Source organism: Clytia hemisphaerica, unplaced genomic scaffold (assembly GCF_902728285.1).
Source record: "Clytia hemisphaerica strain Z4C2 unplaced genomic scaffold, Clytia hemisphaerica genome assembly, whole genome shotgun sequence".
In the NCBI taxonomy this organism is placed as follows: Eukaryota; Metazoa; Cnidaria; class Hydrozoa; order Leptothecata; family Clytiidae; genus Clytia; species Clytia hemisphaerica.
This window is the reverse complement of record NW_027103770.1, coordinates 552108-576717: the sequence shown is the minus strand read 5'-3', so window position 1 is coordinate 576717 and position 24610 is coordinate 552108. Positions and strand designations below refer to the sequence as shown.

Genomic DNA, 24610 nt, shown 5'->3' with positions numbered 1-24610 from the left:
GGTGTAAATTTACTCTGTCCGGGGGTAATTTGGTGTGACCAGGGGGTCAGCAGATGCTTGTCCGGGGGGTAAAAGCTATTGTCCGGGGGGGCCAAAAGTCACCTTGTCCGGGGGGTAAATCACTAAAAATTGTTATATCCTCCACCCCCAATGTAAAACTTTTTTCTGGAAGAGCCCATTTATAGTTAATTGTCTTAATAACTGGATGACATATTTTGTAGCGATATATATTTTGAAAGTGTAAGTAATATACAGGGTACAAAAAATGAAAACAAATAAGCATATAATTTGAAATGATAAAAAAATGATAAAAATCAAGCCAATAAAGAAATAAAGTTTAAAAAGTACATATTAAAAAGGGGAAAAACAAAAATAAAACATGGTGAAATAATGTCTGATATCCATACTGTAGGCAGCTTTATCTTGTTTGTAAATAAATTAACCTCTGATGAGTCAGTACACAAGTTCATAAAAAATAATATTGGAAATCAAATTATTTCCTTTAAGCAAGGTTTGCATGAAAAATAATAATTCTTTCACCTTCTACTTTAAAAGTCTTTTAATAAGATGATCGAAAGTATGAATAATGCTAAAAATTCATAGTACTAATAAAAATGAAGACTTGCAGTCTCGGGAAAATATAGTGAGTATAATACCCATCAAAACACAGCATAATAAAAGATAAATAACTTCTATGTCTACTGATAAAAAAATTCAATGTAGTGAGCTATTTGAATTTTTTCCTTCTAAGTTTGTTCATATGAAGGTATCAAACGTTCTAAATCTTTAAGATGAGAAGGAATTTCTTCAACTTTCACATTAGCAGTTTGTGTTTCTGGTTGTTTTCCTGGTGCCTCACTTGCTTTGAAATTCTTAACAGATTGTGTTAAAGTTGTAGCTGGTGGTAGGCTGGTAGTTATGGTGGTGAAAGTTTCTCGAGAACTTTCAGGCCTTTGATAGTAATGTTGCTGATACTGTTCAGGATGATGATAGAACAGCTGTTGGTTCTGCAAGAAATGCTGATACTGATCTCTTGTGACTGGAATCAACCTTTGACGGTTTTGAACAGTTGATAAAGGATCATCACGAAGAAGGGCCTGAGTTAGGTCCTCTAAGCGTTGTGGTTTTTCAGGTGGTGGTAAAGGATCAGTTACTTGTAGTTGGTGTTTAGAGTTTTCACGAATCTTCCTTTCCTTTGTAGGTACTACTGAGCTCAGATGGTCATATTGCGGTGGCAAGCCTGGACGATGTAATGATTCAATCAAATAAGCTACAGGTGGTGGAGCTAAAACAACCTGAGATGGATTCTTATTTTTACGTTTTCTTCCACGTCTTGGGACGTCATCTCCTTCAGGTGGATCCTTTGTCACTCTTGGATTTATACCATGAGTTTTTTTGTGTGAGTATAGTTGACCAGCTTGGGGAAAAGCTTTGGCACATAGATGGCATTGATATGGCTTTTCACCAGTGTGAATTCTTTCATGTTGGTTTAGCTAGTAAGAAAAAAGTTTCAGTACATCTAAAATAACTGATAACTAAAAATACGAGACAGTATTGCTCTTCATCTCTATTTTAAAGATTGTGGCTTCAGGGAAATGGAAATCAAAGTAGCTTTAAAATATACCTGACTCTTTTGCTTGAATGCTTTCTCACAGTGTGAGCAATGATATGGTCTGTCATTTGTATGAATCCTAATATGCTGTGTCAAATGACACTGTTGGCGAAATCTGTTCCCACAAATAGTACATTGAAATGGTCTGTTGTCATTAACAGTTGGTGTGGTGATTTCCGGCAATAAACAAACATCTTGCATACTTGGAATTCCCATTGCAATATTTGCTGCAGCTATATTGGCTGCTGAAGGTTTCCCTCCAGGAGAATTGGGTATACTCATATTTTATATTGCTAAATAAATTTCATATTTTAAGTAACATGTTGAATGACAAACAATGCAATTTTAGTAGTCATCCTATCTTTCAGTGGTGTGATTAGAGTTTGATTGATATTAAAATTGTGACAGTATCTTATCTTATCAAACTATACAAAACAAGTAATACTTTAATGGACCTACCTATTTATAAAACGAATAATTAGAATTTAATGGAAGTAATGTATAATTTTAAATTTCGATTTATATATCTATTGGAACGGAGAAAGTAATTAAGAAACGCATCGATGTTTAACGGTGAAAGAAAAATAATATCGACACTTTAATCAATCATTCAGAGAAAATTAAAACTGAAGTAAAAAAAACATTTAGTTTTCAGTTTTCATTATTTCATCACAGATTGAGGAGTCACATTTTGGGCATTGCCATTTTACATCATTGTGCAAAAAATCATGAAAATCTGTCGAGTATAAGTTGAAAAAATGAAGGAAAACCGTTTTACGCCGGTTTTCGGCTGTTCCGGCGATTTTTAAGGAGTTCCGGATTCAAAGGATGATTTTTTTGGAAATCAAACGATGCTAAGTTTTGGGCATCATCATAAAGAACATTTTTCTGTAAAGAAACAATTAAATAAGTTGAAAAAATGTGACGGAAATGTGAAAAAACGACGATTTCCGGCACATTTCCGGTTCTACAGACCGGAAAAAATTTTTTTTCGGCAAACGGTTTTCGACACCTTTTCGGCAGTACTAATGTGCATCTATGTGCAAAAAATCGCAAAAAACTAATGATAAAATCTCGAGAAAATCTCAAAAAACCGCTTTTTTCGGGACATTTCCGGTTCTACCGGCCGGAAAATTTTTTTTTTCCAAAATCGGGCTCCGTCACATTCGAGGGTTTATAGTAATGGACCTTTGTGCAAAAAATCAGAAAAATTGAATGAGCCAATCTCGAGAAAAGTTGGTAACTAACGTACTAACTAACTAACTAACGAACACGGGTTAATTTATAGGACCTCCACCGGGGTAGGTCCAAAAACTGAAAATTAGAAAGGTTAGATGAAACCTGTGGAATTCTCTAGGAAGGTACCAACTTTATTCATAGTTTTCAACAGAAAATTAATTTTACATGCAATACAAATATATTTTTTGAATCAGCAAGAGGCAGAAATTATCATTATTCTGTGATGATGTTGCAAAATATTCACAATTTGAAAGGAAAGCCTATGTAAGAGGAGGTTAATCTAAAGAATCCTACATTTTTACTAAAAATAGAAAACAACAAATTTCACAATGATGACAAATTTTGTCATCCACCACCCTGACCCAGTTAGTTTGTCTACCTACAAATTCATTCCTCTTTGTTCATTACGAAGTTTAACTACATTTGGTTAAAAGAACAACAAATTACGCATGTGTTACAAATTCATTCCTCTTTGTTCATTACGAAGTTTAACTATAGTCATCTGGGGTAATTACGGGACGATTTTGACTTATTTGGGCATTAATCTGAAAGTATTAATCCTAGAGATCTGATTTTTTTATATTTTATTTATCAAAGTATTCATGACCTTTACACAAAATTTATTACTTTTCCTTGAAATTGGGTAGATGTTCCTAAAATTTATTTTAAAGGTGTCCCGTAATTAACCCGCATTTTGGGGTAATTACGGGACACCCTCAGGGTAAATATGGGACAGGTATAAAATGTTATTGAAAAATCCAGATATCTTTCCAAAAGGTCATGATATTTGAGGTTTTGCATCCACTTGATGACTCCAAATCCAAGTGCTATCTATCATTTAAAGGACTTTAAACAAAATTAGTGACAGTGTCCCATTTTTACCCCAGCCTTTTTCCCACTTGGGGGTAATAATGGGACACTTCAAACAGTATATTTGTTTAGAGTAATCTAGACCAACTGTTTAAGTAAATTTAGATGCAAACCTTTGCAGGTTTTTAAAGACTTAGAGTGTAGTTATGATTCCAATAAACTAGAAAATCAAATTTGTAGTTTTCTTATAAAAAATAAACACTTCAAACTCAAACTTTAAGTGTCCCATAATTACCCCAAGATTAAAAGATTTGACTACGGGGTAAATATGGGACACACTTTTTAGAGACAAGGTGCCTTGTCTGATAATGAGACTTTTATAATTTCAAACCATAGTATCTTGATGTCAGAATTCAGTCAAAATATAATCAAAGTGATTGCAGCTCTTCCTGACAACTTAAGCTTGAAAAGTTCCTTCTAAAACTACGAAAATTGATTTTTATGGTCACATGTGAAACTTTAGTTGAAACATCAAAAGTATATGTTAGAATAATATAACTAGACATTTTTCTAGCAGCCAGAGAATGACTATCTCCAAAATCCGGAGAGGAATCTGAATCCAATTTTATAATAATAACAGAGTTTTGAGGGGTGTCCCGTATTTACCCCTTTGTTTTAACTGTCCCGTAATTACCCCAGATGACTATATATTTGGTTAAAAGAACAACAAATTACGCATTTGTGTTATAATACAGGATTCTTTAGAGGAACAGACTGGTAATAGGGGACATTTGTCGTCAGATGCGTTTGGCCAATAATTTCTAAACATCTAGATCCCCACTCCCCTTAATCAGCCAAAATGTTGATAAAAAAAACGAAAATCTTTCGACGATGTGTATGTGACTTTTATCAGTGTGCAATATCCCAATGAAGTTTTTTGTAAATGCTAGTTCCAAATTGTACTTTTAATAGTTGCAAGGTTGTTCATGGAGGCTGGCAAAATCAATTTTCTTCATGTAGAAGGAGATTTGTTGAAAAAGAGTCCAAACAGTCCGTATTCAAGAAGGGTAGGGCAGTTTCCCATGCATGAAATGGCAGCCAAAAATGACACGTTATGTGAGGTAAAGTTTAATTTTGATGATTTCAGGAGGGGCTCCATCTGATAACCATAAATTTAATATGGCTGATGGAAAGGCGAAAAGGTCTATTGGCTGCGCTTGTCCAATACTTACTTTCTTATCCAGGGTAGCTACTTTTCCCAATTTGCAGAGCTTTTGAAAAAGAAAGAAAATGAGGGATCATAGGCTTTCAGAGGATAGGTGGTTGTAAAAATATTTAATCAAATGTCAAAAAAAAGGTTAGGAAAATAGCTTTAAAAAATTAAAAAGATGTGTTGATTTTTGGTTTTAGTACCGTGAAGTCGGGTAACTTGCATCAGTTGAGGCTAACATGCATAGCCCTCTTTTATTATCCAACCACACTGTTTTATTTAACTGTGATTTTGTTGGCGAGTAACTCTCCAAAATAACTCGCGCGGCAAATATGAGTTCTAAAATGGTAGAGTAGAGCTACAAGCAAAGCTGCATAGTTCATTTGTTTTGAAATTTTGCTGCTTTGGTTGGTTCCCTCCACTGATGCAAGTTACCCGACTTGACGGTAATACTGACACCCTTCTTTAGAGATAAGAATAATTTATGACAGTCGGAATCACTGATAGAGGAAATATTTTTTCCTCTCTGATTGCTAAGCAAAGAAAATTAGTTTCAATCAGCGCTTCTGACCTTCCTATTATTCCTATCTTCAAACAAGGGTGTTGAAATTAGAAGAGGGATGTCGATATTAGACCAACTTACGGTATGTTTGGAAGGTTTTAGTAGAATGGATAGTTGTTGTACCTAACGTGAACAGCAGTATAGCTTACGAAAATCCCGGCTCGGCCAGCTGTGCCACTTACTTGTCTATCTCTAAGAATCAAAGATCCAAGCTGAGAGATTCTTTTTGTACAAGGTGCAAAACTATTCAAATGGCATACAGTAGAATCTTAAAAAACACTTACAACTAAAAAATTTAAAAATGCACTTGACACTCAGTTAGTCACACTAGGAAATCAAGGTTTCAGAAAAAACAATATCAGTCATCTACAGGATGTATTTGCAACAACAAGGATGAGAGTTACTTGAATCAAGTTCAGGTTCCCAAAACAATTAATTAAAACTTGAAAACTTGAAATGAGACAATATGCCCAATTGGACATGTTCATTAAAAAAGGCAAGTTTTTAGGGTTTTTTGATATGTCACAGAGCTTGCCTTTTTAATGAACATGTCCAATTGTGAACGTGCAGCAGCCAGAATATCACCAACCAAATTTTGTCATTCAATTTCCGAGACAGCGCTTTGATTTTTAACGCCTTGTAAAGTAAAAATCATTTCACACATGTAAATGGGTCAGTGTTTGAGGTCCGGCAAAATTTCCGGGAAATAGGTGGTGGTGCGCGGGCCGCGGATCTAGGTGGGTTCCATCCCCCCTGTAGATCTTTTTCTTAGGGAGTTAAGCTTCAAATTAGTTTTCAAGGTTCAATTGGCTCAATGTTTTTCATATCATCTATGGCTCAAATTTTAGGCAATTTCTCATGGTTTTGAAAATGTTAATTTCATTAAAAAGTGCCGGGTTATTTTTTCATGAATCCTTTTAGAAGTTTTGCGACGCATTTTTTTGCTTGAGAGTCAGGTAATTGATATAGCGCTTTCGTAGCATTAATCTTTGATACGCATTTCGGCGGGATGCTAGTGTGACTAACTGTTAGGAGTAAAGGCTGTCCTCCTTACAGTCCACCACGCTCATGACTGTCCTCCTTACAGTCCTTCGACACGCCGTCATGCTCACGGTCTTAGGCGCTTAAGTTAGACCTTATATTGCATGCCGTGAAGTCAGGTAACTTGTATCAGTGGAGGCAAAATTGCATAGCCATCAAATGACTGACCTATCAAAGCTGCAAAATTTGTAATAGTAATGATATGACATTGAGGGAAATTAGGGATTTTTAATACCCCGAATTTCATTTTGAAATATTTTGAAAAAGCCCGAACGAAGTGAGGGCTATTTCAAAGTATTTCAAATGACACGAGGGGTATTAATCCTAATTTTACGAATCATGATTTGACCAAAATTTTACCGAAGTTTCCATTCCCGCTAAAATCAAAACAAACAGCCCGCTACAAAGGTCGCCATTTTCGGAGGTTTAAACGGCCGAATTCCATCACAATTTTTAAACAGTATTTGTTTTTAAAACTTTAAAACTCCCAAGGCAAGAATGTTATACTCTGAAACCACCCCTAAATTGCTCAGGGAAAGGATTTTTGATAGCGTGCTAAAGGAAAAAGCAAAGAAGTGAGCGCTACGGTACCGTGAGTGGTCCTAAATCCGACCAGATCCGACAGCCCTGCCTAAATCCGATGGGGTCTTTCAAAGATACAAACTAAAAAGAAACAAACCTTTCGCTGTGACGCGATGAAGATACCAAAGTGTCAACTATAACTGAGAGATTTGATACATTGAATTATTTTATTATTTTTACAACTCACACTTTTTTGATCACATTAATTGACATCTTGACATTATACTGTGAGATTGGGTAACTTGCATCAGTGGAGGCTAACATGCATAGCCCTCAAATGAAAGACCTAGCTGGTCATTAAAATACAAAATTAAATCAAAACAAAAATGGTAGAGTAGAGCTGCGAGCGGAGCTGCGTAGTTGTATTTTAATGACCAGTCAGGTCTTTCATTTGAGGGCTATGCATGTTAGCCTCCACTGATGCAAGTTACCCATTCTCACGGTAGTCATCTTGTTAGATGTTTTGTTTTGAGAGTTCTTGCAATAGTTTATTGTTCAACTTGTAGAGGGAATGTTTGTAAACATAAAAAAATTTTCATAACAGTTATTTGGGGGGTCGGATTTAGGACTGCTCACGGTAAGCGGCCTTTGATTTTTTCCTTGGAATTTTAGTGAAATTTCATTTTGGTCATCAATGTCACAGCTAACTCTCAATATTCCGATATACCTACCCACTAACGGTCTTTTCCCATTACGCGTGGCGACTTTGAATATGGACGTCACCCCTTAGCCTCCACTGATGCAAGTTACCCGATCTCACGGTGGTACATCCCAACACCAGCTCAAAAACGAACAATATTTCACATTTATATATATATTTCATTTCACAGATTTCGGCAAATGTCAATCATTTCAAGTTTACTATATATATAATTATATGTACGACAAATACACATTTCGGAACCTAATACATTTTTGTCATTTATTTGCCTCCCCAAAGTATTCACCTGTTTGCACTGTTAACAACATTTCGGCCCTCTGACGTAAAAGTTAACTGCAAATACAAATACAAAAAAGTTAAATATCAAAACAAAATGGTAGAATAGAGCTGCGAGCGGAGCTGCGTAATTCAATTGTTTTGAAATTTGGCTGCTTTGGTTGGTCAGTCATTTGATGGCTATGCAAGTTTCCCTCCACTGATGCGTACGGTATATTTTACAAATTTGGAAAATATAATAAAAAAAAGAGAAAGAGAAACATATCAGACTGTTAGAAATTTCGTAACCTGAATCTTTAGCTCAACTCTGGTAATATCATGGGAGAGGATTCCCCAATGTGCTCAATAAGATTCAGTGTTCAGTGTTCAGCAGTGCCAAAATACAGTGAAGCTACAAAATACAGCAAAATACCTATACCAACAGACCAAGGCAAAGTTGCAGGGAACTTGCTTTTTTCTTCATTGCTAGACTAGTATTTCAATTTAAAAAGTGACCGCCGCGTGCGCACCGCCGCGTACAAGCAATAAGTAGCTAATTCTTTCATATTCAGGTAATGAGAAAACGAAAGTGACAAATTCAAAATATATTTTTTTGATGAAAGTCTCAACTACACTACACTCGATGACCGATGGTGCTGCCACTGACTGACTGACCAACCTGCATCCAAGAAGTCCAACTGTCAAATTATTTCTGTTCATATTTTCTACTTGTTATAATGAGTCAATCACCGTTGAGCACTACTCAGCAAATAACATCTGAGTTCCATTCCCCTTCAATAGCAGAAAGAACCGCCATGTAAGTATCTGGTCTAGCGACTCCAGAAGTCATGCAACTTTCGTTGACGTCAAACCAAATGTTTCATTTTTCCATGAGCTTTGAACCCTTCAAACTTTTTTCTATGTATGCTAAAGCGTTCCGGTTTTTACTAAATAAAAGCCCATGATCTTAGCTTTCCATCCAGCGGTATAGACCTTTTTTTAAAGAGGCAGCCATATTGAATAATTATGTATTCCAGCATAAAAACAATGATACAGCCATGCATAATTACTGTATCATGCATATTTTAAAAATTATGCATGGCTGTATCATTGTTTTTATGCTGGAGTACATACCGTGAGATTGGGTAACTTGCATCAGTGGAGGCTAACATGCATAGCCCTCAAACGAAAGACCTGGCTGGTCATTAAAATACATCTACGCAGCTCCGCTCGCAGCTCTTCTCTACCATTTTTGTTTTGATTTAATTTTGTATTTTAATGACCAGCCAGATCGTTCATTTGAGGGCTATGCATGTTAGCCTCCACTGATGCAAGTTACCCAATCTCACGGTAATTATTCAACATGGCTGCCTCTTTAAAAAAAGGTCTATATAACACTGTGGACACGGGCTAGACAGCAAATTGGTAAATTTTCATTTGGGGTTTCTCCTTTCAGAAAAACTTATTCTTTATTCAAAAGTTTTTGTTCCTCCATTTCCAGAGGCCCCTTCAAAATGGGTCCTACCACCTTTTTTGACTCATTTCAACCTTTTCCAAACTAATTTTCTTCAAAAACAAAAATAAAACAATGCAATGTCTTCTTTTTTCAAAAAAATATATATCTTTCGTTATTTTGATATTAAATATACTAAATATTTTACAAATATTTTTATATAATAATATTCTAACACCATCAAAGAATTCTCCCTCCAAATTTCAGGTCTCTAGCTACACTAGAAAAAGAGGTATGCAAAATTGAAGAAGCATGACTGGAAAATTTCTTTTTTTCTCTTTTGGGTTTTGACACATTTTTCAAATTTTTCCAAGCTGTTTTCCTACTGTTTCCTAACCTTTTTTTTGACATTTTTAGTCAAATTTTTGACACTAAAATTTGAATATCTTTACAACCACTTATCCTTTGGAGGCCTATGACCCCTCATTTTCTTTCATTTTTAAAGCTCTACAAGATAGGATAGGTTTTGAAAAAAAAATTAAAATTTGAAAAATCTTCTGGAGTTGCTAATCTGGTCTGTATGTATAGACCTTTTTTCAAAGAGGACGTCCTGTTGAATAATTATGTAGTCCAGCCATAAAAACAATGATAGAGCCATGCATAATTACTGTATCATGTATATTGTACTAAGAATTATGCATGGTTTTATCATTGTTTTTCTGCTGGACTACATAATTATTCAACAGAGTGGCCTCTTTGAAAAAAGGTCTATTTTCACTTACTGTAAAATCGAAAAAGAAATCATGTATTTTTTAATATGTCGTTCCTTAACTCAAATCAAATGTGTTGGAGTAGGTTTAAGCACGTCCACCTTGCTCTCTGTCTCTCCCTTAACCGACACGTAGAGTGTAAATAGAATTTAAAGTTTATTTTGAGCAACTTTTAGTGTGAGAGTGTTTTGGCGTGAACCTCAGTTTATTAAACAAATGATAATTCGATGTGGACTTTTCTTCCTTTCCACACTGGATGATAGCTATCAAAGATCAATGCTGCAATTAATTTGTGCTCTCATCACATTATTCATATTTATTTATTGGGTTTTATCCTTCAAGAGACAGTGTAGACCTAAAGCTCCAAAACAGCATCTATTAACATGAAAACCAGAATATGATTCTTCTATTGGATTCAAAACTATAAAGTGCACTTACAAACATCAATTTGTCAGATCCAACAAAATTAATAACCGCACTGTCATCATTGACAATAAAACAAACGATTTTCTGTCAAGAGCCTTGTAAACATTCCAACAACTTCCATCAAAATGATCTATCACAGCTCAGTTTACCATTTTTAATGCGGTCCGAGGATTGAGCCGAGAACGCTCCGCAAACTCCTGTGCGGGTGATTCAATCTGTCAATCATTTTCTCAAGCGAAGAGGAGTACGCGAAGCGATTCTAGCTTTACGATAGTGCCGCGGGTCATCAATGGATAGTATTCAATTATCACTATCCCTTTATTTTCATTCCTAGAACTTTTGCAAAAAAAAGGAAAAATAGAAAAGTTGTATTTTTTACTGCTCTATTCACATACTGAATTTGAAAGATCTTCTATGTGGCGTTTTTTTGCAAACTTCAAAAAACTGATTTTTGTCCTGCCTTTGCAGGACTTTGGCTTAAGTGCTTGAGTGCAGCATAGGGTACAAAGTCCAAACATGCGCTTCCCGTAATTTTTGTGTGAAGAGTTACTTTAATGGGATAAATTTTAGTGGGGATTAAATGCGGGGATTAATTTTCGCAGATGGCACTATTGGGGGGCATTATTTTCTCGATTTTGTGACTTTTACTGTCAAATCATGCATATTGGTTGTTGAAATACACATTATTTGCGCCTCTTTGATGCAAGTAACCATTCAAATAGTATTTATTTGACATATTTTGAGTTTTGTTTAGAAATATTTCGCGGATGGGCCTTTTTCGAATTTCCAATGGGACTTATTTTCGCGGATGACACCCAAATCCGCGAAATCTGCGAAAATTAATCCCCGCGAAAATTTATTCCATTAAAGTAGGTCTATACTGAGAGAGGGTACTAACTAACAAATTGAGGGGCTCTATTAGGGGTTCTGTACAAGGTAGAATTAGGAACACAAGTTCCATTCAATTTGTTTGGTAGAACGCGACAGCCTACACAGTTCCCCAATAACTCCTTTTAGGTTAAAAGCAACGGTCTATTGCATAACTAATTACTGCACACTTCAATGGATGCAAGTAAAACTACAAGCGGGAAATTAGATATTACCTGTATATATATAAATAAGTTCTGTTCTAATTGGCACGCTAACATTCTCCCCCAATTACTACCTAGTAAACGCTGTAAATCTTCCGGCGTGACTTCCTAATCCTATGAAATATTAGCTCAAGTATTTATTAGGGTTTAATTTCCGTAATACGGAGCAGATAATTTCCAGCCCGAATGAATAATTAAATATGCGGAACTGTGTCAATAGGTTGTTGACTTAAGTTCTCCCAAAGGAGTAATTGCAATTACAGTTATTAATAAAATCTTTGATTTTGGTCCATTTTCTTTTGTTGCATACTGAACAGTAATTCCTGGAACAAAATATCAAGTTCACAACATAGCTCAGCACTTAGTAGGGTTATTCTTTTTACTTTTCAGATTTTCAGGATTATTTGATACCTCCAGAATATGGATATTCGGATGTGCATTGTTTCTCATCATTTATGGAAGCAAAAGGTATTTGTGGTATATAAAAATAATGTTATTCTTAGCATATTCTTAATTTTTTTGCAAGTTTCATCATGAATATGCTTATAAAGTATATTCTTCGAAAAAAAAGTGTGCCAAGTTGGGAATAATATTTATGTTAAATCATTATGTTATAATTATGTACAGTATTTATGATTGATTGGGTAGTTAATAAGTAATTAACTTTGTGACTTATTAGTAGTATCACATCTATGGATAAGGATCAATATAGTACATAATAATGAGACAATAACCATAAAATAGTTTAGAAAATTTAAAAGAAACAGAAAGCAATCTAACTGACTGATTTTAACTGTAAAAGTATGTTGATAAATTTGTTTGCTTAATTTCTAGATCATTATCTGTTGACAGTTTATTTACGGATAGCAAAGATGAAAAGAATAAAGAAGGAAAAGGTATTTATTTTTAAGTACAACAAAAAATGGCCCTGAATGATGAGAAAATATCAAATTTTAACAAGGAAAATTTTCTTTGTCTTGCTTTGATAAATGGAATGAAGGATCTCAGTGAACTCCCTAGGAATTGAGGGGATTTGATATTATCCAATTAACATGGATTGTCTATAAATAAAAGAAAATTATCTTCGTGGAATTGTTATTACTGAGAAAGGAACGAAATCTCTCTCAAAAACCAAACTAAAATAGAACAAATCAAAATTCCATAATTCACTCTCCATTGCTTCTTTCTTTTAGTCAAACCTGACATTAACAAGTTTCTCTGATATAGCTAGAAACTACCCTAGACTATAAAAGAATACTACTCGTTCGCCCATTCATCGTCTTTGTGTTCTTAGTGAAATACTTTACTTCTTCATGCAAATCTGGCTGTAGTGAAAATTTACTATTGCTAGGCCGGACTTGCTTTTTTGACTGGATACCAACAGTATCAATAGGGACCTTAGAAAATTACTTCAACCAATGCACCATTTGATAGCACTTATTGAAAGGCTGTTTAATCGGGTATGGATCTCTCCAAATGTAGTTGACACTTTGCTGGAATGACCAAAATATCATTTTTACAGTATTTTGTAAATTTATGTTTCCTTTCTTTTTAGGTTCTCATACAATAGAACTGAGCCATGCCATCTTTTTACCGATTGGTGCATCACTTTCACTGCTGACCATGTTTTTATTCTTCAATGTTTTCCAGTTCTTCTTCTTCATTTCAACAACAGGTTATATCATAATATTGTATTTTAACTGATTTTTGGATGCGAATCTTACCTTACATTTCATTTTAGTATTTTTGTACAAGAACTGCCTTTTTGTTGAGGCACTGTTTTTCCCTTTAAACATAGCGTCAGCCCTCTCCCTGCTGGTTGGGGGGGGGGTTACACCTTAAACTTTTCCCAAAAAAGGAGGGGACTGGGAGTACACCACTTTTTTGGGGGGACCTATGTACTTGGGGGAGCTAAAATCTCATCACTTAACGTGGGGCTAAAATAATTCAGATTAATAGTTGGCTTCATGAATCTGAAAATTTTTCGCCTGCCGCGCAATATTTTTATAGAAAGTGTGCAAAATATTTTATCTTAAACTTAGAACTGAACGTAATTTACATTGGAAAACACCTTTTTACTGGATCAATTTTTTGAAAGTGTCTAGGGTCAAAAGTCCTGGGGGCTAACAAAAAATTCTTAAATCTTTGGGGGTGGGGGGACTTAAAACTCATCGGGACCTAATTTTTGCCTGGGACCTAAACCCAGACTGATACTATGGGCCCTTTTAGAATATATACAATACGTAGCTTATTGAATCATATAAAAATGTATTTTGTTTTTGTTAATGAGTTGAAGGTTTTTTCTTTAACCTTCTGCCCTTCCCCTTCAATGATTTATTTTTACAAAACAGGGGTCCTGTAAAAAAATTTAACTCCAATAATATCTTTCTCTTTTTCAGTGCTCTCCGTTCTCTCCTTCTCATTTCTTCTACTGCAAGTTTGTGAAAAATGTTTCAATTTTTGCAATATTGATGGCAACTCAAAGTAAGTATTTTCTTTTACCGTTAATTTTTGTGGATCATCATACAAAATCGTGTCACAGTCTGGGAATCTTTATAACAGACTGGTGAAAATGAAAATATCTTTATAGACTAGGTCCTACCAAGGACTTTAGAAATGCTACTTGATGTTTTCCTGCTTTGTGCTCAGCAGTTGTTACTATGACGATAGCATCCAGTTTGAGGTCACATTATTAATGTAGGGTTTGTGTGGGTTTTGATTTATTTGATTTATTACTCCTTATATTTTTCTTCTTTTATCCAAGTGCATGATAATGATATATCCTTTGTTTTTAAATTTCTTCAGAATATCGTCAAGGTGTTGCAATGACTACACAAGAAATGAATGTTTATCATTACTGGTTTCAACAATCATTGTTTCTGTATGGATATTTACTGGTCATTGGATATTGATGGACGGTAAGTAAGCACTGACCAGCACTGACCTTTATATAACCTATACCAAGCCATATCCATCTATCTTTGATTGAAGTTTTGAGAAAAGTGGTACCCTAATGGTAGCACTTCTCGATGTGGGTCAATTTGCAATTTAATGAGATTTTCTGGTTAAAAAATTTTTCTCCAACGTTGAATAGTGCTTCCATTAGCAGGATACCTTTTCCTACAAACTCTGATTAGAGATTTTGGTTGGCCATGATCAGAAGATGTCTACAAAAGGCTTGATTTGTTTTGTTTCCTAAATGATAATGGTATATACTAATAATGGTTTCTTATTATAATAATGCCTAAAAATATATATCATGTAATTTTTAAAACAGAACAGAGATAAAATACAAAACAACAAAACATACGGCATAAGATACTCATCCCCTTAGTATAGTTATATTTCGTTAAATTCATTTTGTAGCTATTGGATGTGCATTATGTGTTACGATGCTTTCTTACATTCGTTTACCAAATTTGAAAGTTGCAACGCTTTTATTGGTTGGTTTACTCGTCTACGACGTCTTTTGGGTAAGTTTGCATTGTTGTGCCGTTAATTTTTCCATAGTTAAATTATATATTAAGTCTACCAAAGCGTACACGTTCCCTTTGTATTTTCTTGCTTTAATGTTGTATTATAACCTAGAAATGAATTAGCATTACCAATAAAAATGAGTATATTTTCAGACTAGGAAAAAAGATTAATTTGTATCGAAAGATTTTGTGTTTGAAATGCCTTAACTCCTTGACGTCCCACCAGCGAAATTTTGTTCTCTCAGGAACGATATTTTCGACTGCCGATAGTTTTAATTTTGGACCTAATTCAAAATCTGACACACTGAAAAGATAAAGCTTTGAAAGAGCTTTCCAACTACCAAACATTAAGGGTTTAGCTATCACTAAAGCCGAGATAATTCAATTCAAAGTTTAAGCATTGAAAAATCTTAAAAATGCGATTTGAGAACGTCAAGGAGTTAAATGGGTTTAGGTACCGTACTTTTTTATAAAAGTAGGGATTCATTATCATTCTTTACGATAATAATAGCATTTTTTACATAATATCTTATTACTCTAATTCTTTTTCATTTTAGGTTTTCCTGTCCGAGTATATTTTTAACGATAATGTCATGTTGCGCGTTGCAACGAGACCAGCTTATAATCCTGTAAGTACGTAATAATTCAGACCGTTTACTTCTCAGTATGTTGTAAGAAAAGGAAGTAGGTTTACAGATGAAGTATTTAGAAAGATGATTTGAGATAATTGGCCAATTACAGACACATTCTTTGATCTTGTGTAAAAACTCCAAGTATTTCTGTTAAACTATTTTCTATTTCCCCTTCTTACATAGAAATAGAAATTCTATTTTTTCTTACCAAAAGTCAAAAACTTTTAGCTTGAATATTTCCGTCAAAATGAGGGAAGGCAATGCTAGGCGTCTAACTTAAAGCCATAAAAAGATACAATGGGCGTGCTCATTGTTGAAAGATTGTAATGAGATTTTCAAGGAAACTTATCGCGAATCGAATTTATGAGCGAAGCAGTTTTGCTACATTGTGTGCACGTACCTTTAACTTCTATGCCAAGCGAAAATTTGCTATATAAATCACATCTTCAAACCGATGATTTTGTCAAAATGGCCTTAAATGAAGCCACGAAAATTTTCTCGGTTTGGTAACTAGGACTGCGAAAAATGCCGTTTTAAAATGGTGTACCCTAGCAGTGAACAGCAAAAAAATTACCGGGAGCCGAAACACAGACTTAAAATCTGAAGTTGATCAAATTGCCACGCGAGCACGTATCTAAACAGTGGTTCTTCGGTTTTTAAATGTTTATTTTGCTATTAAATGGAAAAAAAACTAGTTTGAAAGGTGACAGAAAGGATCTTCATCATTCCTTGACTTTTAAAAGTAACTATCAAGTATCAAATAAGGTCAATAAAAGAGAAGTTTTTGCGGGTCGTGCGGGCCGGATGAGAGCTCTTTTAAGTGAACTAAACTTACCTTGCAAAACCAAGTGGATATTCAATGATAAAGAAGTACGGAGGTAATCAAATTTGTCGAATTTGTTAAGAAAATAAATCAAAACTGCCCAAGAACCAACAACAAGCCAACTTTGTAGATTTTTGCTGTTGTTTATTTTTGTTTGATGATTTCGACAGACGATTCGAATAAAAATTTCGAACGTTTTCGATTTTTTAAGGCACCATTTACATTAGAAGAACTAGAATGAAAGAAAGATCGTTGCGCAGGGCGGTGGATGTTGTGTCGCCGTAGTTTGTGTGGTGTGTTTGGGGTATTATGAGGCTTAGACCCTGTCTCTTTCGGGGTTTTATCAGAGTGGCTCTTATTTTGCTAGCAACTTGCGAATTGAGGTGGAGTCTGGATCGCTTCGCAACCCTTATACAATACTATACGGCTAGTTAAAAAAAAAAAAATAAACTGAACTTCCTTTAATTCTACAGTTTCCTTGAAATAGCTTATTTCAACGTTTGAACCATGAATACTCTAGAAGGAATGCAACACAATGTATATGCTACTCCTCTACCATTTTGAATTTTTATTACATTTATTTGGGATAAGTGCCTAATTTCATGCCCTCTTTTGTAGAGGCTTTTTGAATTATTCTATCAACACTTATTCTACTTTTTAGATGAATTATGTGGCAAAAAAGTTGAATATCCATGAAAAAGTACCTGTCCCGAAAAATCTATCTTTACCAGGAAAGTTGATGTTCCCCAGGTATGTATTGTTGTTCATTTTTGTGAAAGCCTGATGCAAACACTCTTTTGAAAGAACTGTTGACCGTACACTTCGATTGATTTTGTCACCCTTAACTGGATTAAATTTCGCGTGGGTTAATTTCTGTGAATTTCGACCATTTTCTGAATCTCCTTCAACCTCAGCCTCACCTTCACCGGTGTGTGACCCCCCGCCCCCTATCCAACATTCGTGAAAGGATTTATTGGATCGCGCACTTTCCGGTTACATTGGAGACTTTGAGCTTTTTTTTTTGGGGGGGGGGGTCAAAATATACACAGTATTTAATGTTGGTTAAGAAATTTGGTATTAGTAGATGTCGGCATGTAAATAAGTTCACCCTCAAACTCCACGACACCAAAAACTGAAATGACGTCATTTATTTTGACGAAGACTTTGATGTGCACAGTATATTCTTGTAAACTTGAAACGAATTTTTAGTATAGAATTTTTGACTGAAGATCGTGACGAAAAGTTGCGTGAAACTTTAAATATCAAACAATTCTAATTTCGACTTCAATTTATTGTGTATTAGTAAATAACAAAATTTTTGCGTGCGTTGCCACTTTCTCCCAAAAACTATATCATCACCTTATTATTCTAAATTACAGAAAATGATTCAAATACAGGTTTCGATTATAGAGCGTTGACTTTGTTTAATTCTTAATATTCTAGCTCAAGATATCCAAACAGATTTGGTATGCTTGGCCTTGGAGATATCGTTCTTCCCGGTTTACTTATCTCTTTCATATTACGTTTTGAGAAGTCCACTACTAAATTGAAGAGTAGCCAAGGGGCAATGACTGGATATTATAATATGTCTGTAATAACATATTTTATAGGTGAGTTCTTTGTTGTTGGACCTACCACAGAGGTCCTTTAGATTAACTGATGTTCGTTCGTCCGTTCGTTTGTCTGTTACCAGCTTTTCTCGGGATCGGCTCATTAACTTTTTCTGATTTTTTGCACTGTGATGCAAAATCGTGACGGAGCCCGATTTTTGGGAAAAAAAATTTTGGGACAAATTTGGGCCAAAAAGTGCCTAAAAATGTTTTTTTTTTTACTTTGTGTGTTTTTTTGCATAAAGTAGAGGTTTTGGTCGTAAAAATCGGATTTTCTTATTTGGGGAAATTCCCTTATGTCATTTTTAAGGAAAAAGAGCATTTCTCGCGATTGGCTGGGTATTTCTTTCTTATTTTTTGCTCACTACACTTTTTTACTCTCTTGCTAATTGCCCTATTTTTATCTGATTCTCATCATCAGGTAGGTCCATTCAGCATGTTGCTTGTTTTTTTTTTAATTTTCCATGAAGTGTTGATGTCAATTGTGAAGCCACTGTTTTCACTGCTCCTAGTCTACTTCACTGGACTCAGCGTCATAAAAGAATATCAAAAAGTTCAACCAAAAGTAGACTCTACTCTAGATCTCCCCTTATAAACGTTCAAATGGCGTTGTATATCAACCAAAGCAAAATCTAGTATATTTACATTATCACATTCAGGGCTTTTAATAGCAACGACAATGTCAGAGATGTTTCAAGCAGCTCAACCGGCTCTGTTGTATCTTGTACCTTGTATTTTAATACCTCTCATCATACAAGCATACAGAAAGGTAACAATTTCTCTCGCCGTGTTATATTGTAATGGGCTTTTCCAGAAAAAAATTGAATATGGGGGGTGGAGGATATAAAGATTTCTGAGAAATTTACCCCCTGACATTTTGACTTTTGACCCCCCGGACAGCAGGTATATAATCCCCTGGACAAGCATCAGCTGACCCCCTGGACATTCAAAATTACCCCCAAACAAAGCAAAATTACCCCCAAACAAAGCAAATTTACCCCCGGACAAGGTCAATTTACCCCCCCGGACACTATATCCTCCACCCTCATGTAAGGACATTTTCTGGAAGAACCCAATAGCGCACCGCGGTGAATCTAAAAATAGATTTTATTTTTGATATAATCATTACTCTCGATGTGTTTGTACGAGTTCCAATCCCATCAACCTTTGCGTTAATCTCTTTTGCATGTAATTCAGTGCCGTAGCAACTGGGGGGCAATAATTTTTTCAAAAATGGTTATTTTGCAAAATGCAAATTTTTTCTTTTTTAATTTGTCATAATTGTCACAATTGAGTGCATTTTCAAGCAATCTAGAGCTCAAATTTTCAAAATTTCCCCCCTCGGGCCAAACCATGGTTGGCCCTCGCGGTGTCACTAAACTTCAGCCCCCTCAATATGAAAATGCTTCCTACGGCACTGTAATTACATCATTTGACAAAAGATATATAACAACTTGCACGTATCTTTAATTGAACCGCATTGAATTGTGCGATTGCAACTCGTACAAATGTCAAAAAAAGTGAAAAGTAATAATTATGACGTAAACGTTGCGGAGCGCTATTTAGCTCTGCACTTGACCGCACTGTTTTTTTTCTCGAATAAGTGAATTTTGTCACAAATATACCAATGAGTGAGCTTAAGGTTTTGAAAAGCCATTTTAAACGTTTTCATAGAAGCTTGATGTTTTTTAAAAAAAAGTCTGGAGCTATGGCCGAAAGTGTGACACCCGAACTTTTGCCCCACTATTCAATGTGTATTCGTTGCTTTTGGGTGAAGAAAATTTTATATTTTTTGTATAACATTTTTGTGTTACATCTGTTTTTATTGAGCCATATGCCTTGATCAACAGCGTTATTTTCTGTCGCTATACTCCCTTCCTTCGACGATCTGCTCTTACAGTAGAGTCTTCATAACTCGCACTCGTACGAGAAACACGAATTTGTAGGGTTTATAGCGCATTGTTAACTGAAGAGACCATAAAACTTGTTCGAGTTAAGGAGACATTTGAGTTATAGAGGTTCGAGTTAAAGAGACTCCACTGTAACACCATATTAATACTTGCATTTAGTTTGCCTCAGTGATAAGGCTTGGTACAATTTCTGAAAGAATGCATCTACCGATCATAAAAATGACGTCAAAACAACGTTCGAATGACGTTTTATGAAAGTTTAAACTACGCTGGGCAGGAATGTTCCTAGCACAAATATGAAATTTGTCAATCATGTTTTTTTTCTTTCCAGGGTGATTTATCTGCAATGTGGAATTACGATGCTGGTGAAAATTCAAAAGAAGAACAACTTATTGTCTAGAAGTTGAGCTATTCCTGCTCACAGGGGGGTACAACAGACCTTATTGTTTTGTTTTTTATGCAAACAAATTTTTAGATTGATCCAAAATATTTATAATATTTATAAATTTTTTTATAATAGCAACTTTACGTTTTACCAATTATACTACGCAAATTTTAAATCAAGACTTGATTAATCATTCATCTTCTTCTTGTTTCTGTAAAATGATTGGGCCATTCCTTTTTATATCCAAACAGAAATGGGGACGAACATTTCCAGGGGGTGTTTTTTCATTTTTCCAAGGGGGTAAAAAGCTATTCGAAAATTTCCAGGGCATACAATACTGATTTTAGTTCGTCCACCCTCACTTTAAAGGTATGAAAAGATCTTTTCTAAGGGCATTTTTGGAAGTGTTACCATTTTCCACAGGGTATCCACACATTTTCAATATTTTATTTTGACTTGAAAGGTTCGTCCACCCCCTTGTATGGTTTTTTAATGCAACAGTCCATTTTGCCCTGTTTTGCATTGTATTTTGCTTATAATTAGTCTAACTTTTGTTAAACGCTCATTTAGCTAATTTAGCTCTAATTAGTGGCTTTGCAATTTACTCCGAAAATGAGAATACACCTTTCCCGAATTGTTATTAGGCTTTTTTACTTTTTTTGTTTTAATGTTTGGGTGTTTCTATTTAGTTTCATAAAAATGTCACAAAACTAAACAAATAAAAAAAGTATGAAAAAAGCACTTCTGGTTCTTGAGTTATTTTAATTTGAAATTTCTTTATATAAACAATAGAATTACATGGAAACGAGGCCGGGCTGTATGTTTTAATTTTTATAAGGGATTTCACTGTGAACAAAAACAGTCATAAAAATTGATAGAAAAAAGCTTTTGAGCTCAAATTTTCAGCATGCACTTGTCTTTATAGGAGTAATGCAAATATATAGTTTTCAATATGGTTTGAAAATACCAAACAATTCGGGAAATGTTTATGTATTGGAGATGCAAAATAATGTTTGCATCCCCGAAAAGCTATTTTTAAATCATATCATAGATATTATAGTAGCATGCTATTATCTACTACACGTTTTTTATATAAGAACAAACTATATAAGAACATAAGGCTTCGAGGCCCAAAAATCTAAGAACATTCTAAGAACATACTAAGGCTTTGGAGACTTAAAAACATGCAATTTCTTAAGAAATTACATCAACATGCTCAAAAAATGCTGAAAATAAGAACATTTTAAGAACATTTTTAGGCATCAAATCCAAAAAACTAAGAACATCCGAAGGCTTCGAAAATCTTTGACGTTCTTATAAAAAAAAAAACGTGTACCGAAAATCGTCCAATTTGCTTTAAGTGAAAAGTCTGTTAATATATTTTAGGAAAGACTCTATGTGTGTAGTCACGACTAAACTCATGCATTTTCGTATGCTCTTGATTCTAGTAATCTATTTTTCTTTTTTACTTGATTTTTATTTTGTTTAACTCTCGATAGTTTACATAGATATAAGCATTTTTCATAGCAACAAGCTCAATATTAGTCGGAGCGTGCCACGTTATAAAAGGTAAACAAAGCATTTTTTATGTATTTCGATGTAGATCTTTTGTGGATTTCTTTTGTTTTTGTACGGTTGGTGGTATAGGATCGTTGTTTTGTTCGAAAATTAGAAGATAGCCTTTTTCAATATGATGTAAAATTCTGTCCACTTAAAAACCTAATTCGAGCTGTAAGTATTATATTCTTTGTCAGGTAAAACCTCCGCTTTTTGATTTTTAGGGAGATTAATGGCATTAATTAGACCTTAAAAAGAATTGTAAAATAACTCCACGTCACCGCTATAAAACTGCTCAAAAAAGATTTGCAGGATGTTTTTTTCTTCAGATGAAAATTTGCGTACACATTATACTTCACCTAAGTCAGAGTCATTGCAACAGCTGTTGGGCCTAATGAGGAGAAATCAATATTTTCGTTAATTTGTTTTTGCGTTTTTTGTGTCAAGTCAGAAACACAATAAATTTTCAATTTGAAACTTTACGGCTTCGCATTGTTCTAAATGCAAATTTCACCGACTATTTTAAGAACAAAAATAAATCCAAATGAAATTCCACTAAAAAATTTCTTTCTATTTCTTTTGTTTTATTAAGATATTTCATCCTGTATGTCATGAAACTTTGAGACTTTTTGAGAGGGGGCCCGTGAATTAGGCATGGCAGTTTTTATGGCCGAAAATTGACGTAGGAAAAACTCCTTACCCTAAAAATAGGCAAAAAATTACCATTTTTCAAAGTTATGTTCAACGAAAATGATTGAAACCATCTGATAGAGCATGAAATTCTATACAAAAAGGTATACAACAACAAGTTTGAAATTCAAACACCCTACTATTACTCAAATTATTTCCAGATAACAAAGAAAGAAGATGAGCGATCAACAAGGTGAAGAAGAAATCTCCATGGATGTCAATCCTTTGGTAACACCAATTCATCACCAAGACCATCCTTCACCAGGAATATCAACGGAAGAATATCTTTCATCAAATGATGGAGAAAATGAAGACGGCAGTGATGAAGTTTTCACAGCTTTACAACCAGAACCTGTGGCTGAAAAACAGACAGACTTTATTAAACCGGTAAGACTCTAAATACAGTAGAGTCTCTTTAACCCTCTTAAATTCGAAAACAATGCCTTATAAGCCTTGCTTCATATCTCGAAATCTCCAAAATAAATTTGTTTTCCCAGTTCATGTTCGAGTTACAAAGACTCAACTTTACTCTATTTCCGGGTATCCCTAGCTTTCTTGCTTGAACTGGTCCAAAATAAATGGTCTTTTTGGGATTTTTCAGAGTAAGATTCATCAAAACGATGAATTTAAATTTCTGATTTTCCTTGTAGGAAAGTGCTGCTAGAAAAGGAACTCCCGACGACTCTGACAGCGAATCAGATTTCGATTATGAAGAATTCAATTTTGAACGGAAGTAAGTTTTCTAACTTATGTTCAATTTATTACAATAACGATCAGAGCTCAAATGTTCATCTCGCTCAATTGCATTGTCCATAGAATTTGTCATCATCAAAACTAATTTGCCATAAAAAAGTTTATCCCAGATGCAGAAATATTCATCCGACATGCTAAAACTCTAAATGTCGGGAAAATTTTCAACATATGGAAGGTTTAGATTACGAAATTTCGCAAGACTGCGTCAAGAATTTTTCTGTTGAAGGCCAGAACCCTAGCAGCACTCGTGGATTTTTGGCTCCAACAGAGACCCTTTAACCCTTCCCGGGGATGCGTCACATCAAAGGCCGACTGTCATTTCTCTCCGATGGGAGATTTGCCCTCTCCTTTAGATCTTTAGCGTGAGGTACCGCCAATCCACCATCGTAATATCAGATAATAAATAGGTTACAGCGTCTCGTCTCATATAAGCATGGTGCTTACCCGGTTGAACCACGGTATTTACTCTTGTCTCCCGAATAGACGGGGGGGTCCGAATAAGCAGGGGGTAGGATAATCTTCTAAATTGTAATAAGCGTGGGGATGGAATAAGAGTAGGGGGGGGAGGGGTAATTTGAAGACAGAATTTTTTTTAACTGATATCAATTTCAACAACAAAAAAGAAACTTTAACAAATAAACACGTCAAATAAGAACCAATACTAACAAAATGAAAATTTTAACAAGTTTAAGGTCTATTTACACTGTAATAGAATATTGAATTATTCGAATTTAATTAGCGCGGGGTCTTAATAAGAGCGGGGGGTGGATTTTTTTCTCTCTTAGCAATTAGCGGGAGACAAGAGTAGCTCCTTCATTTTATCCTTTATAAAAATTCCTTGAATGTTAATGAGACAGGGGTGTTGGTTTGAATCCTTTATTTCTTTACGTTTTAAGTGAACAAGAGAATTTATGGTACAAAGAAAACACACAACTGTCAATGCTGTCTTCAACTGGTCAAAAAGTGCCAACCAATTTTTATGGAGAAATCAACGCTTATTCATTGACCAGAAATCAACCGATCAATATCAAGGCAAGTGTATTATGAAACTTCCCAAAGTAT

At 34.8% G+C, this 24610-nt stretch overlaps 3 protein-coding genes across 3 annotated transcripts in view; 2 read left to right on the top strand and 1 right to left on the bottom strand.

Annotated features, from left to right (window-relative positions):
* Window positions 1-212: 212 nt before the first annotated feature.
* On the bottom strand, window positions 213-1901 carry LOC136805863 (uncharacterized). Its single transcript, XM_067062421.1, has 2 exons — window positions 1625-1901; window positions 213-1493 (listed from the first exon to the last, which is right to left on the bottom strand). The coding sequence occupies exons 1-2, from the start codon at window positions 1892-1894 to the stop codon at window positions 747-749; spliced, it is 1017 nt and encodes a 338-aa protein (XP_066918522.1). The 5' UTR covers window positions 1895-1901; the 3' UTR covers window positions 213-746.
* Window positions 1902-8563: 6662 nt separating this feature from the next.
* LOC136805861 (signal peptide peptidase-like 3) lies at window positions 8564-20745 on the top strand. Its single transcript, XM_067062419.1, has 12 exons — window positions 8564-8789; window positions 12103-12180; window positions 12547-12608; window positions 13268-13387; window positions 14112-14196; window positions 14518-14630; window positions 15079-15185; window positions 15746-15817; window positions 17305-17393; window positions 18087-18253; window positions 18913-19022; window positions 20495-20745. The coding sequence occupies exons 1-12, from the start codon at window positions 8710-8712 to the stop codon at window positions 20561-20563; spliced, it is 1152 nt and encodes a 383-aa protein (XP_066918520.1). The 5' UTR covers window positions 8564-8709; the 3' UTR covers window positions 20564-20745.
* A 1246-nt stretch (window positions 20746-21991) lies between these two features.
* Window positions 21992-24610, top strand: part of LOC136805860 (transient receptor potential cation channel subfamily M member-like 2) — a 30061-nt gene continuing 27442 nt past the window's right edge. Inside the window, exons 1-4 of the mRNA XM_067062418.1 lie at window positions 21992-22279; window positions 22957-23182; window positions 23446-23528; window positions 24445-24580. Of these exons, the coding sequence (XP_066918519.1) occupies window positions 22973-23182; window positions 23446-23528; window positions 24445-24580 (429 nt within the window). The 5' untranslated portion in view covers window positions 21992-22279; window positions 22957-22972. The remainder of the gene's footprint in view (window positions 22280-22956; window positions 23183-23445; window positions 23529-24444; window positions 24581-24610) is intronic.

Excerpts from the sequence above, each read along its gene's own strand:
- LOC136805863 (XM_067062421.1), bottom strand. The coding sequence starts at position 1,894 with ATGAGTATACCCAATTCTCCTGGAGGGAAACCTTCAGCAGCCAATATA. Across the intron at positions 1,494-1,624 it reads CATTCAAGCAAAAGAGTCAG|CTAAACCAACATGAAAGAAT; the intron begins GTATATTTTAAA and ends TTTTCTTACTAG.
- LOC136805861 (XM_067062419.1), top strand. The coding sequence starts at position 8,710 with ATGAGTCAATCACCGTTGAGCACTACTCAGCAAATAACATCTGAGTTC. Across the intron at positions 14,631-15,078 it reads TCATTGGATATTGATGGACG|CTATTGGATGTGCATTATGT; the intron begins GTAAGTAAGCAC and ends TTCATTTTGTAG. Across the intron at positions 15,186-15,745 it reads TCGTCTACGACGTCTTTTGG|GTTTTCCTGTCCGAGTATAT; the intron begins GTAAGTTTGCAT and ends TTTTCATTTTAG.